This window comes from Equus quagga, unplaced genomic scaffold (assembly GCF_021613505.1).
Source record: "Equus quagga isolate Etosha38 unplaced genomic scaffold, UCLA_HA_Equagga_1.0 153_RagTag, whole genome shotgun sequence".
NCBI lineage: Eukaryota > Metazoa > Chordata > Mammalia > Perissodactyla > Equidae > Equus > Equus quagga.
This window is the reverse complement of record NW_025796915.1, coordinates 2,255,064-2,278,823: the sequence shown is the minus strand read 5'-3', so window position 1 is coordinate 2,278,823 and position 23,760 is coordinate 2,255,064. Positions and strand designations below refer to the sequence as shown.

General features: G+C 46.9%; 2 protein-coding genes across 2 annotated transcripts; both read left to right on the top strand.

The window, feature by feature from the left end:
- The first annotated feature begins 985 nt into the window (after positions 1 to 985).
- Positions 986 to 4,362, top strand: LOC124233107 (actin-related protein 2/3 complex subunit 1A-like). Its single transcript, XM_046650222.1, is given in 3 exon segments — positions 986 to 1,549; positions 3,754 to 3,794; positions 3,797 to 4,362. Coding segments are annotated over 3 exon segments (1,110 nt in total). The 5' UTR covers positions 986 to 1,046.
- Positions 4,363 to 7,608: 3,246 nt separating this feature from the next.
- On the top strand, positions 7,609 to 13,801 carry LOC124233098 (cytochrome P450 1A2). Its single transcript, XM_046650210.1, has 7 exons — positions 7,609 to 7,669; positions 8,754 to 9,593; positions 10,154 to 10,274; positions 10,724 to 10,813; positions 11,082 to 11,205; positions 12,345 to 12,431; positions 13,406 to 13,801. Exons 2-7 carry the CDS (start codon positions 8,763 to 8,765, stop codon positions 13,701 to 13,703), a joined length of 1,551 nt encoding a protein of 516 aa, XP_046506166.1. The 5' UTR covers positions 7,609 to 7,669; positions 8,754 to 8,762; the 3' UTR covers positions 13,704 to 13,801.
- The last annotated feature ends 9,959 nt before the right edge of the window (positions 13,802 to 23,760 follow it).

Below are 23,760 nucleotides of genomic sequence, written 5' to 3'. Positions count from 1 at the left end.
CATGATGCAAGGAGAAATATAGGAGCTCTGTACTTTCCGTTCAATTTTTCTATAAACCTAAAACTGCTATAAAAAATAAAATCTTCTAACTAAAAAAAATTCCAGGCAAAAAAAATATGCATGGCATGATTTCAATTACATAAAGAATAAAAACTAATACATTAGTTTTTATTAGACATTAGAAGTTGGGATCATGCTTACTCACGGGGAAGGAGCACAAGGGGGTTCTAGGGTGCTGGTAACGTTCTGTCTCTTGATCTGAGGGCTGGTTACATGGCTTTGTGAAGTCTGCAAAAATTCATCGAGCTGTACATAGTATCTGTACTTCTCTCTATGTGTCCTGTAATTTAATAAAAAGCTTTAAGAAAATATTTTTTTAAAAAAGATAAATAGTCTATCATGTAGAAGTCCAAATAATTTATGTAGATACTCCATCCTCAAGGAAGGGGAGGAGAACTCCCCGCTCCTTAGGTGTGGGCTGGGCATAGTGACTTCCTTCCAAGAGCACAATATGGTAAGGGGGAGAGGAGTAATTTTACTGCGGAGAAACCTGATAAACACCACTTCAGCCAGCTAAGCACGACCAACATCAACTGTCCTAAGTTGGCTTAGTAACATGCACCCTTGATATGATGTGATGAAAATGATGCATCCTTCTGTGATCTTACTACCAATAGCCCATAACCCCAGCTTCGCATGAGAGAAACATCAGACGAATTCCAATCGTGAGACAGACTACAAAATACCTGACCAGTACTCCTGAAAACTGTTGAGGTCATCAAAACAAAGATAGTCTGAGAAATGTCACTGCCAAGGGAAACCCAGAGAGACATGATGACTCGGTATAATGTGGTGTCCTCCTTGGTGGGATCCTGGAACAGAAAAGGACATTAGGTAGGTCAGCTGCTCCTTCTGGGCCTTGGTCCTCTGCCCGCGCCCACCGGAGCCTGTTTGTGTAGACTGACCAGAGCCGGCGAATTCTCCACTCCGAGCCCATCCAGACTGCCCCGACCCCAGCTTTCTGTCCTTTGAAAACACTAAGAATAATGTCCCTGAATCAGTTTTTACTAGAGCCGATCACCTGTCACGCCTGGAACAGGGATCATACCCAGACTGCCCTTAGCCCCACTAATCACGAAGTCCACATCTATAAGAAGAACGGGAGTCAGTGGGTGAAAGCTCATGAACTCAAGGAGCACAACAGACACATCACAGGCATCAACTGGGCTCCCAAGAGCGACCACATTGTCACTTGTGGGGCAGACTGCAATGCCTATGTCTGGAGTCAGAAAGATGGTGTTTGGAAGCCAACACTGGTGATCCTGCGAATTGATGTTGCAGCCACTTTTGTCAAGTGGTCCCCTCTAGAGAACAAATTTGCCGTAGGAAGTGGAGCACGGCTCATTTCTATTTGTTACTTCGAGTCTGAAAATGACTGGTGGGTAAGCAAGCACATTAAAAAGCCAGTTCATTCCACGGTCCTCAGCTTGGATTGGCATCCCAACAATGTCTTGCTGGCAGCAGGATCCTATGATTTCAAATGCAGAGTGTTGTTTTTTTTTTTTTTTGAGTTATTGATAGGTTGCAATCTTGTGAAATTTCAATTGTACATTAATGTTTGTCAGTCATGTTGTAGGTGCACCACTTCACCCTTTGTGCCCACCCCCCACCCCACCTTTCCCCTGGTATCCACTAAACTGTTCTTGGTCCATAGTTTTAAATTCCTCATATGAGTGGAGTCATACACAGATTATCTTTCTCTCGCTGGCTTATTTCACTTAACATAATTCTCTCAAGGTCCATCCATGTTATTGCAAATGGAATTATTTTGTTCTGTTTTGCAGCTGAGTAGTATTCCATTGTATATATGTACCACATCTTCTTTATCCATTCGTCTGTTGATGGGCACTTAGGTTGCTTCCACGTCTTGGCTATTGTAAACAGTGCTGCAATAAACATTGGGGTGCACAGGACTTTTGGGATTGCTGACTTCAGGCTCTTTGGATAAATACCCAGTAGTGGGATGGCTGGATCGTATGGTAGTTCTATTTTTAGTTTTTTGAGGAATCTCCATACTGTTTTCCATAGTGGCTGCACCAGTTTGCATTCCCACCAGCAGTGTATGAGGGTTCCTTTTTCTCCGCAACCTCTCCAACATTTGTTGCTATTAGTTTTAGATATTTTTGTCATTCTAATGGGTGTAAGGTGATATCTTAGTGTAGTTTTGATTTGCATTTCCCTGATGATCAGCGATGATGAGCATCTTTTCATGTGCCTATTGGCCATCAGTATATCTTCTTTGGAGAAATGTCTGTTCATGTTTCCAGCCCATTTTTTGATTGGGTTGTTTGATGTTTTGTGGTTGAGTTGCGAGAGTTCTTTATATATTAAGGATATTAAGCCTTTGTCAGATATATGACTTGCAAATATTTTTTCCCAGTTAGTGGGTTGTTTTTTTGTTTCAATCCTGTTTTCATTTGCCTTGAAGAAGCTCTTTAATCTGATGAAGTCCCATTTGTTTATTCTTTCTATTGTTTCCCTTCTCTGAGAAGGCATGGTGTCCGAAAAGATCCTTTTAATACTGATGTCAAAGAGTGTACTGCCTACGTTTTCTTCCAGAAGCCTTATGGTTTCAGGTCTCACCTTTAGGTCTTTAATCCATTTTGAGTTTATTTTGGTGAATGGTGAAAAAGAATGGTCAATTTTCATTCTTTTACATGTGGCTTTCCATTTTTCCCAGCACCATTTGTTGAAAAGACTTTCTTTTCTCCATTGTATGTCCTCAGCTCCTTTGTCAAAGATAAGCTGTCCATAGATGTGTGGTTTTATTTCTGGGCTTTCAATTCTGTTCCATTGATCTGTGCACCTGTTTTTGTACCAGTACCATGCTGTTTTGATTACTGTAGCTTTGTAGTATGTTTTGAAGTCAGGGATTGTGATGCCTCCCATTTTGTTCTTTTTTTCTCAGGATTGCTTTAGAAATTCGGGGTCTTTTGTTGCCCCATATGAATTTTAGGATTCTTCGTTCTAATTCTGTAAAGAATGTCATTGGGATTCTGATTGGGATGGCGTTGAATCTGTAGATTGCTTTAGGTAGAATGGACATTTTAACTATGTTTATTCTTCCAATCCATGTACATGGAATGTCTTTCCATCTCCTTATGTCGCCATCCAATTCTCTCAGAAAGGCCTTGTAATTTTCATTATATAGGTCCTTCCCTTCCTTAGTTAAGTTTACCCCAAGGTATTTTATTCTTTTTGTTGCGATTGTGAATGGTATTGTATTCTTGAGTTCTTTTTCTGTTGGTTCATTACTGGAGTATAGAAATGCTATTGATTTATGCAAATTAATTTTATACCCTGCAACTTTGCTGTAGTTGTTGATTACTTCTAACAGTTTTCCAATGGATTCTTTGGGGTTTTCTATATATAAGATCATGTCGTCTGCAAACAGCGAGAGTTTCACTTCTTCCTTCCCTATTTGGATTCCTTTTATTCCTTTTTCTTGCCTGATTGCTCTGGCCAGGACCTCCAGTACTATGTTAAATAAGAGTGGTGATAGAGGGCATCCTTGTCTCGTTCCTGTTTTCAGGGGGATGGGGTTCAGTTTTTGCCCATTGAGTATGATGTTGGCTATGGGTTTGTCGTATATGGCCTTTATTATGTTGAGGTAGTTTCCTTCTATGCCCATTTTGTTCAGAGTTTTTATCATAAATGGCTGTTAGATCTTGTCAAATGCCTTCTCAAATGCAGAGTGTTTTCTGCCTACATTAAAAAAGTAGATGAAAAGCCAGCCGTACCCCCTGGGGCAGCAAGATGCCTTTTGGTCAGCTGATGTCAGAGTTTGGTGGCAGCGGCACTGGTGGCTGTGTGCACGGGGTCAGGTTTTCCAGTGGGAGCCGCCTGGCCTGGGTCAGCCACGATAGCACCGCATCTGTTGCTGATGCCTCAAAAAGCGTACAGATCTCAACTCTAAAGACAGAGTTCCTGCCCCTCCTGAGTGTATCATTTGTTTCGGAGAATAGTGTTGCAGCTGCTGGCCATGACTCCTGCCCAATGCTCTTTAACTACTATGACCGTGGTTGCTTGACCTTCGTCTCCAAGCTAGACATTCCAAAACAGAGCATCCAGCACCACGTGTCTGCCATGGAACACTTCTGCAACATGGACCAGAGGGCCACGACTGAGGACCGCAACACAGCCTTGGAGACGCTGCACCAGAACAGCATCACTCAAGTGTCTATTAATGAGGTGAACAAGCAAGATTGTCGCAAATTTTGCATGACTGGCATCGATGGAGCCATGATAATTTGGAATTTCAAGACCTTAGAGTCTTCTATCCAGGGCCTTCGGATAATGTGAAGCTGAGTGAGCCTCCCTGATCGTGTGGCAAACTGACACACTGAAGTGACGGCAGCCCCGCCCGCCATTTGCATGATGGCAGCGTGAGCCAGCCGCAAGGAAATACTGAAGACACATCGTGAAAATATCGTGTGTTTTTGTTTGAATATAATTGGTGAAAGTGTTAGTTTTTTTTGTTTTTAGCCTTTTTTTTTAAGATTTTTTATTTTATTTTTTCTCCCCAAAGCCCCCCAGTACACAGTTGTATATTCTTCGTTGTGGGTCCTTGTAGTTGTGGCATGTGGGACGCTGCCTCAGCGTGGCTCGATGAGCAGTGCCATGTCCGCGCCCAGGATTCGAACTGACGAAACACTGGGCCGCCTGCAGCGGAGCGCGCGAACTTAACCACTCGGCCACGGGGCCAGCCCCGAAAGTATTAGCTTTTTAAAAGCAGCAGTGACTTGGGGTTTTTTTTGTTTTTTGTTTTTGCCTTTTCATTCCATTCTTGACCAAAGCTTCTCTTTAAGTAGTTTATTATGGAAAATTGTCACACTAAGTAAAAGGGTGGGGAGGTATGTAAATTATCTACTAAAAATTAAGTTAAAATGCTGGAAAAAAAAGGACATTAGGTAAAAACTAAGGACATCTGAATAAAGTGTGACTTTAGTTAATTAAAGAAAGAGAGGGTGTAAGAAAGAAAGGAAAAGAGAGGTTGTCCATTTTCTATAAAATTCAGCCTAACCTTGAACCTTGATACTTTTTATCGAGAGAGCTGAACCCTGTGGAGGTAAGGTTAGAAAACAGCTTTTCTTTCCTCTCATCCGTGGTTTTCAAACAGGTTCTGTCAGTGTCGGGTTCCCAGTCGTTGTCCCTTGACATTTTCACAGGTTGACCCCACAGCTTTCTCATTTTCAGAAATTAAAAAGCCCAGTCTAGTCTAAATCAAAATTGGCTTCTCACACCCAATTTAAAGTGGGTCCCCATCTTCCTCTCAGATGTGACCCTGTGGGAAGGGGAGAGGCGTGCTCTTTTTCTGCTCTTCTTTCTTCCCCTCCCCCCTCCTGATGCTCCCACAGGGCAGGGAAAGCAGGGCACTGGGAGAAGAGCCAATCTCTTTTAATTCGACTGGAGCTGTTTATCTTCTCAGCTATGGACACCCTGGTGTGGAGTAGATGTTCTACTGCCAGCTTTTCATTGAGTGCCTTTGAGTCCCAACAGTGTCCCCCACGTCACACAGTTCCTAACGTAGTTGACGGACTCTCTAGATGAACTTTTGCCCACCCCCAGCTCAATCCCACAGGATATGCCCTGTAGTCTGTCACTGCTGGTGTCCCCTCCCCTCTGCAGTGAGGTGCCATGCATGCAGCTTAAGTCCATTCCCTTCAGCATGTCCGCCTGCCTTAGGAGACTCACGTTCTGTAAGGTAACCAACTCTGGCCCTGCAGGCTGCCCTCTGCTGCCTCTGCCATCACAGGCTGCTCCACTCAGTCTCTGTGTCCACGGATTTCCCCCAGACCCGAGGACACATGTCAAGCAGGTGCACTGCATAGTGGTCCAGAGCACAATCTTCTAAAGTTTCGAGTCCCAGCTCTAACATACTGCTATGTGACCTAGAATAAATTACACAACTTCTTTCCACCTTTATTACCCTATTGTAATATGAGAATAGTATTAATTTCTGTCTCATAGGATGACTGAGAATGTTTTTTGTTAATACGTATAAAGCTCTTAAAACAACACTGGGCCCACAAGAATTGAGCGCTGTGCAGTGTGTGATAATAACACACATGCCAGACAAAGAGAACAGATTAGTGGCTACCGGGGGAAAGGTGGGGTGGGGGGTAGGCACAAAGGGTAAAGGGGTGCACCTATAACACAACTGACAAACAATAATGTACCGCTGAAATTTCACAAGATTGTAACCTATCATTAACTCAATAAAAATTAAAAAAAAAATAACCACATGCCACAGTCTCCCTCACCACGCTCTACCCCACCTGGACTCCTGGCTGGGGAGAGAGATACCATTCTCCCTTCCTTGCAGGTATCCCACTCCCAAAGTTTTGGTCTCCTGGGACTCCCTTCACTTGGCTCTGTGACATTGGGGGGGGCGGGGGGGGGTCCTCCTTCCTTCCCCAGGGGGAGGAGAGAACCACTGTGGGACTCCTCACCAAGAATCAGCCCTTTACCTTAAAGCTCTCTTTCACACAGTGAACGCCCACATACCATCATGTAGGTTCAGATTGCTGACATCTGTCTTATCTACTCTCCCTCTCTCCTCTCTATATAGATACATAGTTAGATGTACATTTTTAAAGTGAACTATTTAAAAGTTACAGAACTCATGACCTTTCACCCCTAAACCCTACAGCATTGATCTCCTAAGAATGTTCCCTAAAATATTCTCCCACAAGACCATTATACTACATTCACACCTAAGAAAATTAGCATTAATTCCATAATATCATCCAATCTCTAATCCTTGGCCATGTGTCTTCAATTGTCCCAAAAATGTGTTTTGTAGCTTAAAAAAAATTTTTTTTAAATCCAAGATCCAATCAAGGTTCACATATTGCATTTGATTGTTATGTCTTTAGTCTCTTTGCTATGAAAAAGACCTTTGTCATTTTTTTTTTATGACATTGACCATTTTGAAGTGTCCAAGCCAGTTGCCTCGAGGAACAGCTCGCACATGGATTTTCTTCGCTCACCTTTACCATCTCTCACGACGAGGGAAGGTGAAAGGGGACTTGTCTTTGGAATGCAGAATTCTCATCATCTCTTGCTGAAGTGCCAGGTGGCTGGGACCATGACCTTTCCTTACCTGCTTTCACAAGTTGTCAGAGAGGCGCTGCCGAACACTCTTCCGCAGAGGAGTGGGAGCCTCCTCCCCTGATCAGCCTGGACTTGATGCCCATGCAGGGTCCCTCCTCCCGGGCACAGCAGGAAAAAAGGCTGGACCAGCCCAAAGGCCTTTCGCTCCCAGCAGCCTGCCCTGCCCTTGAGAGAAATAAGCCCCGCACCCTCTCCACCCCCCCTCACCCCGACCCTGGACCCTGAAAGGAGCTGAGCATTCCTCCCCCAGAGACACAGCACCTATCCCCAAAGAGCTGCCCCTGGGCTGTGGGTAGTAGGTGGAGCCGAGGGATCATGGCCCAAGGCCAAAGACTGATCCTTTCATCTTTACCAGTGACTTTGATATCAGGTGACCAGCACAGCCAGGCCAATCTGATAGGGAGTGGTGTTCATAAAAGGCCCCCTCACCTGGAGCCAGAAGCTCTGTACCGGTCCCCACAATCCTGCTGATCTCAGGCACTTGCCTCCACAGGTACCTTTCCTGGGCCCATTTCCCAGTCCCTGGGATCTCCCACCATGTATTCTGGGGGCCAGTAGGGATGGAGGATGGGGGACCCTGGGTCAGGTGTAGGAGGCCTGAGTTCTAGTCCTTGTTGCCTTGCTCCAGTCCTCAGTTTCTCAATTTTTTTTTTTTTAAAGATTTTTTTTTTATTTTTTCTTTTCCTCCCCAAAGCCCCCCGGTAGATAGTTGTGTATTCTTCGTTGTGGGTTCTTCTAGTTGTGGCATGTGGGACGCTGCCTCAGCGTGGTCTGATGAGCAGTGCCATGTCCGCGCCCAGGATTCGAACTAACGAAACACTGGGCCGCCTGCTGCGGAGTGCGCAAACTTAACCACTCGGCCACGGGGCCAGCCCCAGTTTCTCAATTTTTAAATGAGCAACTTGGACTGGGCCATCTCCAAAGATCGTTAGTCTGACTGGAGCGGAGAGATGGGGATGGGTCCCCACCTGGCATGAGGCCCTGGCTACAGCTGAACCTCAGCCTCCAAGACTGTGAGGTGAGGGGTACTCATCCTCAGGGGAAGCGCCCTCCTTGGTCTTGAAAAAGAATGCCCTGGGGGAGGGGGCATCATGAGCCATTTGCATCAGCCCTGGGACCTTGGCCCCTCAGCATTGCTGGGAGGGATCGGCTTCCTGTTCCCCGGGTATGAGGAGGTATCAGCAGGAAGCCAGCACTGTCAGGGACCCTTCAGCACAATGCCCAGCATACACCTTGTGCTGGGGGCTGGCGGGGGTGCTTCCCTGTTTTGAAGCGGTCACTTGGCTCTACTCCAGCCTCAGAATTGGAAACTGAGGTGATGGGCAGAGGGGAGGCCGGGGCTGAATTTAGATGCTCAAGTTGGGAATCTTGAGGCTTCTTTCCAGCCCTCAGGTTCAGTGCTGAGCTAAGGGTGAGCTCCTGGAAGTAGGACCCATGGTGGATGTATCTTATGCTTTCTGGCGTCCAGCTGGGAGCCAAGCACAGAACAGTACCAGGGTTTACTGACTGAGTAAATGAATGAATGAATGGCTCTATCTCTACTCTCAGCTTTGCTCCTCCTTCTTCTTCCCCTGTAGCTGATACAGATGATGTTGTCCCAGCTCAGTCCCTTCTTGGCCACAGAGCTTCTCCTGGCCTCCATTATCTTCTGTCTGGTATTCTGGGTGGTCAGAGCTTGGCAGCCCCAGATCCCCAAAGGCCTGAAGAGTCCACCAGGGCCCTGGGGCTGGCCCTTCTTGGGGCATGTGCTGACCCTAGGGAAGAACCCACATCTGGCTCTGTCGAGGCTGAGCCAGCGTTATGGGGATGTGATGCAGATCCGCATTGGCAGCACACCTGTGCTGGTACTCAGCGGCCTGGACACCATCCGGCAGGCCCTGGTGCGGCAGGGCGATGATTTCAAGGGCCGGCCTGACCTCTACAGCTTCACTCTGATCACTAACGGCCAGAGCATGACCTTCAACCCAGACTCTGGACCAGTGTGGGCTGCCCGCCGGCGCCTGGCCCAGAACGCCCTCAACACCTTCTCCATCGCCTCAGACCCAGCTTCCATGTCCTCATGCTACTTGGAGGAGCATGTGAGCAAGGAGGCGGAGGCCCTCCTCAGCAGGTTGCAGAAGCTGATGTCAGTGGCTGGGCGCTTCGACCCCTACAGCCAAGTGGTAGCGTCCGTGGCCAATGTCATTGGTGCCATGTGCTTCGGGCAGCACTTCCCCCACAGCAGCGAGGAAATGATCAGCCTTGTGAGAAGCAGCCATGAGTTCGTGCAGACTGCCTCCTCCGGGAACCCCGTAGACTTCTTCCCCATTCTCCGATACCTGCCCAACCCTCCCCTGCAGAGGTTCAAGTCCTTCAACCAGAGGTTCCTGCGGTTCCTGCAGAAAATAATCCAGGAGCACTATCGGGACTTTGACAAGGTGAGCCCAGGGTGTAGGTGGTGAGGGGGCACCGTGCAGAGCCTGGGTGTGGCCCCGCTTACCCATCTCCCAGGTACCCACACAGCTGCTGTGCTGCCAAGGCCTAGGAAGACCTGGGACACCTTGGGCCAGCTGTGTGACCTGGAGCCAATCTCTTTCCTTCTCTGACGTCAGTTTCCTCATAACTATGGCCTTTCCCTCAGGGCCACTCAAAGCCCCAGAGAGATAAGGCCAGGAATGGGTCTCTGGCAGACACCTGCAATGTGGGGGCCGTTAGTGTGAGTGAGAAGACTTTTGTTCTACAGGAACCTGAATCCCCAGTTCAGATGTCACTTTGCTTCCCTATACATGAACCAACCTCCTCCTTTGGAATTGGATCCCTGGGGTTATTGGGAGGAAGGGTCAATGGGGCATCAAATGACACCTTAAGCTCTACCCAGCACTGCTACCAGCTCCTGTTGTGAGCCTGGAGGCCAGGCGGGAGTGCCAGATGGGATGGGGCAAGGTCCAGCCTTTGGCCCTGGAAGTGTTGGGGTGCTCCTAAGATTGTGCCTCCTCAGAGCAGCATCCAGGACATCACAGGCGCCCTGTTCAAGCACAGAGAGAACAGCTCCAGAGCCAGTGGTGTTGTCATCCCCCAGGAGAAGATTATCAACATTATCAACGACATCTTTGGCGCCGGTAGGAGCCAGACCGCTGTGCCTCCATCCACCAGTGACTGCCCTTCATCCACAGACTTGCCCAGCCCCAAGACCATCAGATATCTCACCAACCACATGGCCACATGGTGCAGGTCACAGGTTCAGGATTTGAGCCCAGACTATGCCACCAGCTCCCAGTGGAAACTCAACCAATTCCCTCTCCTACTCTGAGCCTCAGTTTCTCCATCTGAACGATAGAGTGTTCTCTGGCCTGTAAGTCTAGGGCCCTGTAATTCCAGCAGCTAATTACAAAACCAGTAACTCAAGTTTGTGTTGAGGAGACCTGGCCTCTCTCCTAAGAAAATTTATGGGGGCTGGTGGGGGTGAGGCAGAGAAAGACAACACTTGGTACATTATGGTGGGTGCTAGGTAAATGCTGGTTTCTTATTCCTTTCTTCTTCTTTCTTCGCCTTACCCCATGCTGCCCAGGATTTGACACAGTCACAACAGCTATCACCTGGAGCCTTACGTACCTTGTGACAAATCCTAAGATACAGAGGAAGATCCAGGAGGAGCTGGGTATGCTGTGTCCTGCAACTTCTGGTGGAGAGAAACCTTGGGGCCCCAGGTCATTTGTTCAATCTATATATAGTGTTATGTGCCTACTAAGTGTAAGCCCTGGGCATACAATTGTGCCCACTCTTGCCTAGAAGATGCTGGGTAGGGGGTTAGTGGGCCTCAGACATGTAAACAAACGTAGTACCACATAGGGGAAAGGGGACACAGATGCCATGGAGCAGTCAGTCAGGGCAGCCTCTAAGCCCTGTCTGTCCTCTGTGGCCTGCAGACACAGTGGTTGGCAGGGCGCGGCAGCCCCGACTCTCCGACAGACCCCAGCTGCCCTATATGGAGGCCTTCATCCTGGAGACCTTCCGACACTCCTCCTTCGTCCCCTTCACCATCCCCCACAGGTGAGGCCTGCCTATTGTGCCCTCCCACCTCTGAAGTCCTCACCATATCTTCTCCTCTCAGCTTCTCAGCCCTGGCCCTGCCTTAGACCTCAGCATCTTCTTCCTGGCCGTGACACCAGGTTCCTCACAGACCTCTGGTCTGCCCCTATCCAGTCCAAACATGATCAAGCTGCCCGACTCTCAGGAGAAAATCACACTCCTGACCTCAGCTCTCATTTCTTCCCTACAAGAACCCCATCCAGCCAGGCTGGTCTCACTGTCCCGCACAAGCATGATCCAGAATCCTCCAGGTTTGCTTACGCTGGACCTTCTGCTTGGAATGCCTGCTACTCTTTTCTCTGGCTACCAGAATCCTATCCTTGCCCAAGGTCAATCCCGACACAAATTTCCCCTCCCCTAGAAGACTTTCTTGACTCCTCCAGCTGGCACAGCTTATTCTTTGATATCTTATAGGACTCACAGAAATTTGTCCTTGATTATGCCCTGGGATTTTTTTTTCTTTTTTTGAGGAAGATTAGCCCTGAGCTAACTACTGCCAATCCTCCTCTTTTGCTGAGGAAGCCTGGCCCTGAGCTAACATCCATGCCCATCTTCCTCCACCTTACACGTGGGACGCCTACCACAGCATGGCTTTTTGCCAAGCGGTGCCATGTCCGCACCCGGGATCTGAACTGGCGAACCCCCTAGCCTCCAAAGCAGAATGTGTGAACCCAACCGCTGCGCCATCAAGCCGGCCCCTGTCCTGGATTTTAACAATGTCAACAGACTTAGTGAACACTTACTTCTGCCCATATACTGGTCTAGTTATTCCCAGAGTAAGAGGCCTAACTCCTCAGCCAGGCTGGGAACTTCCCAGGACTGGCCCAGATCGCCTGCTTCTTGGCTCCAGAGCATGGCCAAGTGCACAGCTGGGCACAAACAGAAGTTTAATAAACACTTGTTGAAGTTGAAGAACAGAAGCCACAGAGGGAGAAGGATAATTTCACCTCTTCTCTGCTCCTGACAGTCCCTCCCGGTATAGGGTATGGAGACCATGGTGGGCAGGCTCTTGGGGTGGGGTGGAGGTAGGAGCAGGAATCTCCTGGAGACATGCCCCAGTTTTCCAGCCCCTGAGCCTGACAGCCCTCTTCCTTCCTCAGCACAGTAAGGGACACGACACTGAACGGCTTCTACATCCCCAAGGAACGCTGTGTCTTCATAAACCAGTGGCAGGTCAACCATGACGAGTGAGTACACATCCTTCACTGAAAAATGTGTGAAGTTCAGCAGTCAGGAAGGCTGTTTGTCCCCCTAGGAAGTGGTTATATAATAAAGGAATGGTGCCTCGATAGTTATATAGCCTGCTCTAGGTGACAAAATTTAGATCCATGTTTCTCAAACTTTAGTGCATATAAGAATCGATCAGGGGCTGGCCCCGTGGCCGAGTGGTTAAGTTCGTGCGCTCCGCTGCAGGCGGCCCAGTGTTTCGTTGGTTCGAATCCTGGGCGCGGACATGGCACTGCTCACTGAACCACGCTGAGGCAGCGTCCCACATGCCACAACTAGAAGGACCCACAACGAAGAATATACAACTATGTACTGGGGGGCTTTGGGGAGAAAAAGGAAAATAAAAAAATAAATAAATAAAATCTTAAAAAAAAAAAAAAAGAATCGATCAGGCAATTGGTAATAGATTATGGCGCCCCATCCTCCAAGATTCCACTTTGGTAGGTAAGGTGGGAGTACCTGCAGTGATTCTGATGTGAATGGCTGAGGGACCTCTCTTTGGAAATCCCACTTTAGTCTATAGGTAGGGGGATCATATAATTTATCACCCAAACTGGGGCACTTCTGAGTGTGAAAAGGGATGCCATCAATAATTAATATGAAACAATGGCATAAGTTGGTATATACTGTTGATTTCCCTTGTATATTGAGTAGGATAAAGACAAATATGTTTTCCTTCTTTTAGTTTCTTTTAGTTAAAGCATTATTTCTTTAAAATAACAAATAAATATTAAAAAGCACTATTTTCAAGGCTGATCATTTTAGAGAGAGCTACGTAAAAGAAATAAGCATCAAAGTACAGTTTGGTCCCTTTCCCCACTCTCCTTTCATTGCTCTCCATCTATTCTAACACTTGTGCTATCAATAAAAGTCTGTTCAGAAGTTCTCCCCAGGCCTTTCCTCCCAGAGATCCCATCTCCTCTGTTCCTTGCAGGGAGTTGTGGGAGAACCCGTTTGAGTTCCGGCCAGAGCGATTCCTCAGTGCTGATGGCACCACCATCAACAAGACCTTGAGTGAGAAGGTGATGCTCTTTGGCATGGGCAAGCGCCGGTGCATAGGAGAAGTCCTGGCCAAGTGGGAGGTCTTCCTCTTCCTGGCCATCTTGCTGCAACGGCTGGAGTTCAGTGTGCCACCAGGCGTAAAATTGGACCTAACCCCCATCTACGGGCTGACCATGAAGCATGCCAGCTGTGAACATGTCCAGGCACGGCTACGGTTTTCCATCAAGTGAAGAAGGCACCAGCATGCTGAGGCAGAGGGAAGGGTGGGGGCACCTATGGGGCCTCAGCCCTTGTTTCTTTCTTTCTTAAATAACAGCTTTATTGAGATATAATTCACATGCCCTATAATTTACCTCCTTAAAGTGTACAATCCAATGCTTTTAGTATATTCACAGAATTGTTCTGTTACCACACCACAATCAATTTTAGAACCTTCTCATCTCCCGTAAAAGAAACCCCATACCCAATAGCAGTCACTCCCCACCTCCCCTAATGCACCTCCCCTGCCCAACCAGCCCTAGGCAACTACTAATCTATTTTCTGTATCTATAGATTTGCTTAATCTGGATATTTCATATAAACGCAATTATACAATAAGTGGTCTTTTGTGACTGACTTTTTCACTTAGCATAATGTTTTCAAGCTTCATCCATTTTGTAGCATGTATCAGTAAGCCCTGGTTTCTTGAGTCTTGAGAATAAGCCCAGGTCCGTTTCCTCAGTCATCAATTAGTACATCTTTCACTGCTCTCTTCTCTCCTTTCCTGTATAATCCAAGTCTTTGAACACTTGAAGGGAACAAAGAGGAAGGGACCCAGCCCTGTGGGCCAACCCCAGATGGGAGAATGGGGATCCCTCATGCCCCATCCTCAAAAGGTCGGATATCTGACTTCTCACAAGGCCATGATTTGTTTGTCCACAGCTAGAGGAGGATAAGCTCCCCAGAAGTGCTTGAGTTACCTGCAAAAGGCTCAGATCTCATGAAAGGGCACTATCAAAGAGTAAAAAGATAAGCCACAGAATGGGAGAAAATATTTGCAATTCATATATCTGATGAGAGATTAATATCTAGAATATATAAGGAACTCCTAAAACTCAACAACAAAAAACCGACAACTCAATTCAAAAATGGGCAAAAGACTTGAATAGACAGTTCTCTAAAAAGGATGTGCAAGTGGAGAACAAGTACATGAAAAGGTGCTCACCATCATTAGTTGTTAGGGAACTGCAAGTCAAAACCACAATAAGATACCGTTTCACACCTACTAGAATAGCTATTAAAAAAAAACCCAGAAAGTTATAAATATAAGTTGTCCTATGTAAGCCTAATAATAACCACCAAAAAAGCCTATCATAGATGCAGAAAAGAGAAAGAGAAAGGGAAAGGAATCTAAGGAATCTAATTACCAATGATAATGGTGTCAATTCAACAAGAAGACATAACATTTGTAAATATTTATGCACCCGACATAGAAGCACCTAAATATAAAAGCAAATTTTAACAGACCTAAAGAGAGAAATAGACAGCAATACAGTAATAGTAGGGAACTTTAATACCCCACTTTCATCAATGGATGGATCATCTAGACAGGCAATTAATAAGGAAACATTGGTCTTAAATGACACATTAAACCAGAAGGACTTAATATATGGATACCGAAAATTCCATCCAAAAGCAACAGAATACAAATTCTTTTCAGGGGCACACAGAACATTCTCCAGGATAGATCACGTCAGGCCACAAAATAAGTCTTAATAAATATAAGAAGATTGAAATTATATCAAATATCTTTTCCAGCCACAACGGTATGAAACTAGAAATCAATTACAAGAAGAAAACTGCAAAATTCACAAATATGTGGAGATTAAACAACATGCTACTGAACAATCAATGAGTCAAAGAAGAAATCAAAAGAGAAATCAAAAAATACCTTGACACAAATGAAAATGGAAATACAACATACCAAAACTTATGGGATGCAGCAAAAGCAGTTCTACAAGGGAAGTTCATAGCAATAAATGTTTGTCTCAAGAAACAAGAAAAATCTCAAATAAACAACCTAACTTTATACCTCAAGGAACTAGAAAAATAAAAACCAATGAAGCCCAAAGTTAGTAAAAGGAAGGAAATAAGAAAGATTAGAGTGGAAATAAATGAAATAGAGATTAAAAAGAAAATAGAAAAGATCAATAAAACTAAGAGCTGGTTCTCTGAAGAGAAAAACGAAATTGACAAACCTTTAGATAAACTCACCAACAAAAAAAGAGAATTCAAATAAAATCAGAAATGAAAGAGGAGACATTACAACTGATACCACAGAAATACAAAGAATCATAGGAGACTATGAACAATTATATGCCAACAAATTGGACAATCTAGAAGAAATGGATAAAGTCCTAGAAATATACAACCTTCTAAGAATGAGTCATGAAGAACAACTGATTACTAGTATATTACAAAGAGATTGAATCAGTAATCAAAAACCTACCAACAAACAAAAGTCCAGAAATAGACAGCTTCACTGGTGAATTCTACCAAACATTTAAAGAAGAATTGATAACAATCCTTCTCAACTCTTCCAAAACATGGATAAGGAAGGAACACTACCAAACTCATTTTATGAGGTCAGCATTATCCTGATACCAAAACCAGACAAGGTCACCACAAGAAAAAAATTACAGGCCAATATCCCTGATGAACATAGATGCAAAAATCCTCAAAAAAAATTATTAAACCAAATTAAACAGTACACTAAAAGGATCATACACCATGATCAAGTAAAATTTATTCCAGGGATCCAAGGATGTTTCAACATCCACAAATCAATCAACATGATAAATCACATTAACAAAATGAAGGGATAAAAACCATATGATCATCTCAATGATACAGAAAAAGCATTTGACAAAATTCAACATCCATTTATGATAAAAAAAACTCTCAACAAAGTGGGTATAGAGGGGATGTACCTCGACATAATAAAGGCCATGTATGACAAGCCCACAGCTAACTTTATACTTAACGGTGAAAAGCTGAAAGCTTTTCCTCTAAGATCAGGAACAACACAAAGATGCCCACTCTCGTCACTTTTATTCAACAAACTATTGGAAATCTTAGCCAGAGCAATTAAGCAGAGCAACAGAGAAAATTGGAAAGCAAGAAGTAAAACTCTCACTATGTACAGATAACATGATATTATATAGAGAAAAACCCAAAGACTCCACCAAAAAACTGTTAGAACTAATAAATGAATTCAATAAAGTTGCAGGATACACAATCAATACACAAAAATCTGTTGCATTTCTATAAACTAATAATGACCTAGCAGAAAGAGAAATTAAGAAAACAACCCTATTTACAATTGCTTCAAAAAGAATAAAATACCTAGGAATAATTTAACCAAGGAGGTGAAAGATCTGTACACTAAAAACTGTAAGACAATGATGAAAGAAACTGAAGAAGACATGAATAAATGGAAAGGTATTCCATGCTCATGGGTTGGAAGAATTAATACTGTTAAAATGTCCATGTTACTCAAAGCAATCTAAAGATTCAATGCAATCCCTATCAAAATTCCAGCAGTATTTTTAACAGAAATAGATCAAATAATCCTAAAATTTGTATGGAATCACAAAAGACCCCAAATAGCCAAAGCAATCTTGAGAAAGAAGAAAAAAGCTGGAGGCATGATTTCAAACTATACGACAAAGCTATAGTACTCAAAACAGCATGGTACTGACATAAAAACAGACACATAGATCAATGGAACAGAATAGACAGCCCAGAAATAAACCCATGCATATATGGTAAGTTAATTATGACAAAGGAGGCGAGAATACTCAATGGGGAAAGAACAGTCTCTTCAATAAATGGTGTTGGGAAAACTGGATAGCTATGTGCAAAAGAATGAAACTGGACCGCTATCTTACACTATACACAAAAATTAACTCAAAATGGATTAAAGACTTGAATCTAAGACCTGAAACTGTAAAACTCCTGGAATAAAACATAGAGGGAAGTCTCCTTGACACTGGTCTTGGCAATGAGTTTTTGGATTTGAATCAAAAGCACAGGCAACAAAAGCAAAAATAAACAAGCAGGATTACATCAAACTAAAAAGCTTCTGCACAGCAAACAGAACGATCAGTAAAATGAAAAGGCAACCTACCAAATGGGAGAAAATATTTGCAAATGATATATCTGATAAGGGGCTAATATCCAAAATCTATAAAGAACTCATACAACTCAACAGCAAAAAACAAACAATTTGATTTAAAAATGGGCAGAAGATCTGAATAGACATTTTCCCAAAGAAGACATCCAGATGGCCAACGGACACATGAAAAGATGCTCAACACCAGTAATTGTCAGGGAAATGCAAAGCAAAACCACAATGAGCTATCACCTCACACCTGTTAGAACGGCTGTCATCAAAAAGACAAGAGATAACAAGTGTTGGAGAGGATGTGGAGAAAAGGGAACACGTGCATTGTTGGTGGGAATAGAAATTGGTGCAACCACTATGGAAAACAATATGGAGGTTCCTCAAAAAATTAAAAATAGAACTATCATATGACCCAGCAATTCCACTTCTGGGTATTTATCTGAAGAAAACAGACTCCTTTCTGTGGCTTTGAAGAAAATAATAAATTTAACAAGGAAAATCCGCTGGAGTCTGTGCTAAAATCCTGAAAGGAGGAAGCACCTCACCCAGCTTCGTCTGTCTGTATCCATGCCTGTCCTCAAACCAAAAGCAAACTCCTCAAGGAACCTCCATCTGAGAGAAAACTCAATTCACCTGTCCGTTGGAGGCAGCCTACCTGGGGGCTCCATTCTTAGGGGAGAAATGAGCCTGCTCTGAACGTCCCAGTCGGAGGAGGGAACTGCAGCCCAGCGCTGGGAATCTCAGGAAACAGGGCCTTGTCTAAGGAAAGAGACATGGCCTTGCTCTGGGAGCGCCAGTCTGAGGGGGACATGCTCCTATCCTTCAGAGCCCCTAACTAGTGGAAGACTCCACTTATGCACCCAGCAGCACATATAAAGACCCCTAACAAGCAACAAACAGATATTGCCATACTTTGTCAATCCAATATTCAGCAAGACCCAGCCTCCTGGGGAGTTTCAGGCCCAGTGGTCACCCAATGGTCACTGCCCCGTCTAGCTCCCTGTGGTCAGGAGTTGGCCTGAGCTTCTCACGCACACCTGGCCAATCTCTCACTCAGGCTGGCCTGTGGCTTCCCTCTGGCCAGAGCCAAAGTAAGAGGAATTGGACATCGAGACTTTGCCCCTCACCCCCCACTCGCCATTCCTGACCCCCAAGCAGGCTGGAGGCAGACCGAAACAGTTCTCTCCTGCTCCTTCCTGGGCAGGCCCTGGATACACACCATCCCAGCCTGTTCTCACAGCTGTAGGAGGTGGGCACCGTTATACCCCCTTTAGAGATAAGGAACCCAAGTCTCAGAAAGCATGAGTTGGGAATCGGTGAGGGAGGGACTCAGGGCTGCATCGCCTACATGACTCTGACGTGCGTGCAGAGTCTCTTGCCCGGCCTGTGCCTCACCCTCTTAGCTGGGACTGTCTGGATAGAACAGGGCAGTTTGGAAATGCAACATGATTACTGAACCGTGTGGAGAGTTGGAAAGAGCACTTGGCTGGAGGGTTAGGAGGCCTGACCTCAGGTTCCAGGTTTGGGTGACCTTGGGCAAGTCCCTCCCCCTCTCGGGGCCTCAAATCCCCGTCTTCAGCCACCCCTGAGGTCTTCCCCAGCACTGTAAACCTGAAGATCGGGCCACTGACAATGCTCCTCCAGTCTCACTTAAGGCTGTGGGCAAAATCCTGTGAGGGCCTGGCAAACTCAGAGCTGCAGTGCTCTGGGGAGGGGTGTGTTGGTAAAGAGGAAATGGTGGGAAAAGCCCTGGGCTTGGAATCCCACCTGTGCCTCACGGGGAAAATGAAGAGACTTTGCTGTCTCCCAGCCTGTCCAGTTCAGACCCTCAACTCCTTTTGTCTCAACCATCCACCACGAACCAGATCTTTCCTTTACTTGTGTAACTTGGTCCAGGTTCTTGAGAGAGAAGTTTGACTGAGCCAGGCCATATAGGTCAGAGGTCATGGGTCAGTCAGTGGTTGGGTCCCCCTGGAGCGGTGTCCACCTCTGGTCCAAATAGTCACAGCACACTGGCCACCTTGGCAGGTTGGCCCTGCATACCAGGCCTAAGAGAGATTCTGGCACAGAGGAAAGCCAGCAGAGCGACACTAGGCCTCCATTTGTCACTTTCTGCCCTGCCCACCCTTCTCCATACTGCAGCGTGAAGCCATCTTGCCCTCCCCCTCAGTCCTTCCGGAGATTCCAAAAGCCTGGGCTTCCTGACAAATGAGAGAAAGAACTACCACTATTTTTACTTTAAACCAGCTCACCCCTTCTCAGAAGGGGGCTGTGACACTGAGCCAGTTGGTCCTCCCTGGCTCCTTTTTCCTTCAGGGTGACCCCCTCAGAGGATCTCCTTGGTCCCTGTGCAAGTGAACCAAGACATTGGGGACCCCCTAGGTCTGCCCAGATAAGTCTCATGCAACTTGCTCCTCAAGAAAGGATTGTCCAATTGACAAAGGAATCTGAGGAGGGAGCAGACTGTCTGAAAGAATGGTGGTGAGTGCACCGTCTGGGTGGGGGGAACCAAGCAGAGGCTGGATTTTTCCAGTCCAAAGTTTATGAGGTTCAAAGAGTCAAACCACGAGTCAGCCTTCCACCTTATCCCTGTCACTGGCTCCTGTTCTTCCTGAGAGGGGGCTGCCGCCAGAGGTCATCACACCTAGCCGAGCTCCTCATCCCTCAGTGATCCCCTCCCTCAAAATTAGCTGCCCAAGACCCTGCACTCTGATTACCCTTTACCCTGATGCAGGATCTCCTTGCAGTGGGGGCTGTAATTCAAAGATATGCAGCTGCAGTGGGGGGCTCGCAGGCTCTGCAGTGGAGGGGGCACTTTTGGGTGAGGAGCCTGCCCTGGCCTTGCACTAATAAGGAGGCAGCCTCTGCTTTTTACTGAGGCACCTGTGCTTTTCCTGTGGGCCCTTTGTGCCAACAGATTACTCTGGTTTTAGGAGGATAATGTGGTGATACTCAATATGCTTCCCCAGGCCACCCCTTCACCTCTTCACCCACTGCATCGTGGGCCCACAATTAATAAGCATCTAATCCCCAGCAGGGCTTGGGAAAGGGAAAGGGGATAAGGCAGGAGGCTGGCTGGAGAGAGAAATCCAAATCCCAGCTCACCCAGCAGCCCTGGGCCAGTTGGGCAACCTTTGTGAGCCTAGATTTTCTCACCTTGAAGCTGGGGAGGAGAGTCTTACCCGACCGGGTTAGTGAGAGGCTTAACAAGATAGAGTATAGAGTGCCAGGTATTAGGTCAGTGTTCAACACACACACATGCACACGTACACATCACACACCAGGAATGCTGGCATGACATGTGTGTGGCATGTGCAGCTGTGTGCACACCAGGCACACATGTGTGAGCCGGCGTTCCTAGGACCCTGCGCTTTCTTACTGGGGTCTTGCCAGGGCTTGGGCTCAGCCCACTTCCTTCCACTGCTCCCCCTACCCAGAAGCTGGGGAGGGCTGGGGATGCTGGCATGCCAGGGAACAATGGGCCCCCAACCCCTTCCGGCCTATTGCGTGAGAAGGAGCTGCCGGAAGGAAACACCTCCCAGTAGGACAGGCCACCGCCCCCCTGACTCCTGCCCCAGGGCAGTCTGGAGACCCCCCCATGCTGCTCAAGGGGAGGGTCTCTGCGCACTCCAGGCCTCTCCTTTTGGTGCCTTCTGACTCTACCACCTGGACTGGCTTCCCCCATATCCTCTTTCAGAGGCATCCCAGAACCCTCCCCAGGGGCTGAGGTGGGTCCTCCTGCAAGTGTCCAGGGCCTTGTTCTCATACATCTCTGTGTCGCCAGCGTGTGGCCTGGGGAGAGCAGTCTCCAGGAGTGTTGACCAACTGGGTAAGTGACTGAGTGCAGGAAGCCATTCCGGGGATGGTGAGCGGCCCAGGGACTGAGCGGGAAAGAGGAGAGACAGGAGGATTGAGCTCAGGGCTCAGCCAAAACTCCTACACTGCAGATCAGGGTGAGGTCAGGGCCCCAGAAATCCCTCCAGAGAGCATAGGGCACACTGCTGGGGAGCCAAGGATGCTCTTGCTCTCCCCACAAAGTCCTTGCAATCCTCAAGGTTTCATTTGTGTAGCAGCACCTTCACCTACACCCCCCAAATTTTTCTCTCTCTCACGTACAATCACCGCCACTCAGGGTCCAGTGCCTCCGCCATCAGACTAGAGGCTCTCTGAGGCAGGGGAGGGAGCCAGCCAGAGGGGGGCTCTTCCACTATGCCTGTCCACACCCAGCAGGACGTCCCAGAGGACTCACGCCAGGTGGGCTGCTGACCAGAGGCTCTGGACAAGATACACCCAGTCTGAGCCTCAGTTTTCCCACCGAGAAGCCGCGTATGTGGGGAGTAGACTGGATGAGACCCTCCCTGCAGCTGGGCCCTCCTGGCCTGGGTGTGGGGTGGGTGCTGGAGCCCAGAGCACAGCCTGGCTGATGCCCAGGTGGAGGCTGAAGTCTGCCTGAATCTTGCCCAGCTACTAGTTTTCCACAGCATGGCCTCCCAAAGCTCTGGGCAGGGTCTCTGCTCTTCCTGTCTAGGGAGGTGGTGTCACCAGGTCCAGGTCTCCAGGTTCTCAGGGGTGACCACAGCCAGTGAACAGAAAGAACAGGAATGGCTTTGCAAACCTGCCTGATTGCCCCACCAGCCACCTCCCCACATCCACCCCCACCTCAGAGAAAGCACTAATCTGGGGACTGAGATTCCTCGATTCTTGATTCTCACGGCAAGGACTCTCAGGCACTGAGCAGCAGCTCTCTCAGCCCTGAGGGCACCAGAGATGGCAGGCACACCTGCAAACACATGCCTGGCTGCAAGCATGCACATACCTGGCTGGCGTGCTGATCCACCTGAATACACACCTGGCGAACTCACGCACAGGTATACACCTGACCACCCCAGGCCCACACCTGCCCATGCACATGCACCCATAGAGAGTGGGTGGCCCCACATCGGCAGCCTTATACACCGTCCCCAGGACTAGCATCTGATACGCATGCCCACCCCTACTCCCACTCCCTACTGGCACTCTTGACTGGGCCACTCCAGGAACTGCATCTTCTTGTGAACCCCATACCACCTCCACTTTGGAGTTCCAGAGGACACTAGTGGTGTAGCATGGTGTTGGAGGTGACTCCTAGGCAGGGTCCAGGGGTAACAATGAGGTCTAATTCTGTGTAGCAGAGGATGTAGCAGTGAATTTTTGTTTCCAGCAATGCTACAAATTCACTCATTCATTCATACAAGTTTTTATTAAAAGAAAACATTTCAAATCAGTGGAGAAAAGATATATTATTGAATAAATAATGTTGAAAAAAATTGGATACCTCCCTCCCTCCTAACACCAAAATTATTTCAGATGGATCAAAAATTTAGGGGCCAGCCTGGTGGCGTAGTGGTTAAGTTCACATTCTCTGCTTTGGCAGCCCAGGGTTCACAGGTTCACATCCCGGGCGCGGACCCACACACTGATCAAGCCATGCTATGGTGGCAACCCTCATACAAAACAGAGGAAGACGGGCACAGATGTTAGCTCAGGGACCATCTTCCTCCCCAAAAATAAATAAATGGTTTTTGAAAATATATATAATGTTGGTAATAAAACCACAAAAGGCCAGAAGAAGACATGGAATTGATCTTTTTAAAATAATCTGAGAGTGGAAAAACCCTTTCTAAATTTGGCACAAGTCCAAAAGCTATAAAAGAAAAGATTGATTCTACTACATAAAAAGAAATCATTTCTGCATTTAAAAGAATAGTAAACAAAGTCAAAAGACATATGATGAATGTGTGCTGGATGTCTCCCATTTCGCCCCTCCAGCTCCCCTCTCTACCCTTCTCACCCTGTTCACTGCCATGCGAAGCTGACCTGTAGGGGCCTCGTCTGCAGGCTCCCTTGCCCTCTGGTTTCTAGCTGGGTCATGGTATGGAAGCTCTAAGGGAGATGGGAGACGTGTCCCCTCAGGCATCCCTCCCCAGCAAGCTCTCCCCCTGGGGCTCTAGTAACCGCTCCTTCCAGCAGCATCCTTCAGGCAACTGAACTACCCTCAACTCCCCCTACTGAACTACTCCCCCTACTGAACTACTTCCCCTACTGAACTACTCCCCCTACTGAACTACTCCCCCTACTGAACT

Excerpts from the sequence above, each read along its gene's own strand:
- LOC124233098 (XM_046650210.1), top strand. The coding sequence starts at position 8,763 with ATGATGTTGTCCCAGCTCAGTCCCTTCTTGGCCACAGAGCTTCTCCTG. Across the intron at positions 9,594-10,153 it reads ACTATCGGGACTTTGACAAG|AGCAGCATCCAGGACATCAC; the intron begins GTGAGCCCAGGG and ends GTGCCTCCTCAG. Across the intron at positions 10,275-10,723 it reads CAACGACATCTTTGGCGCCG|GATTTGACACAGTCACAACA; the intron begins GTAGGAGCCAGA and ends CATGCTGCCCAG.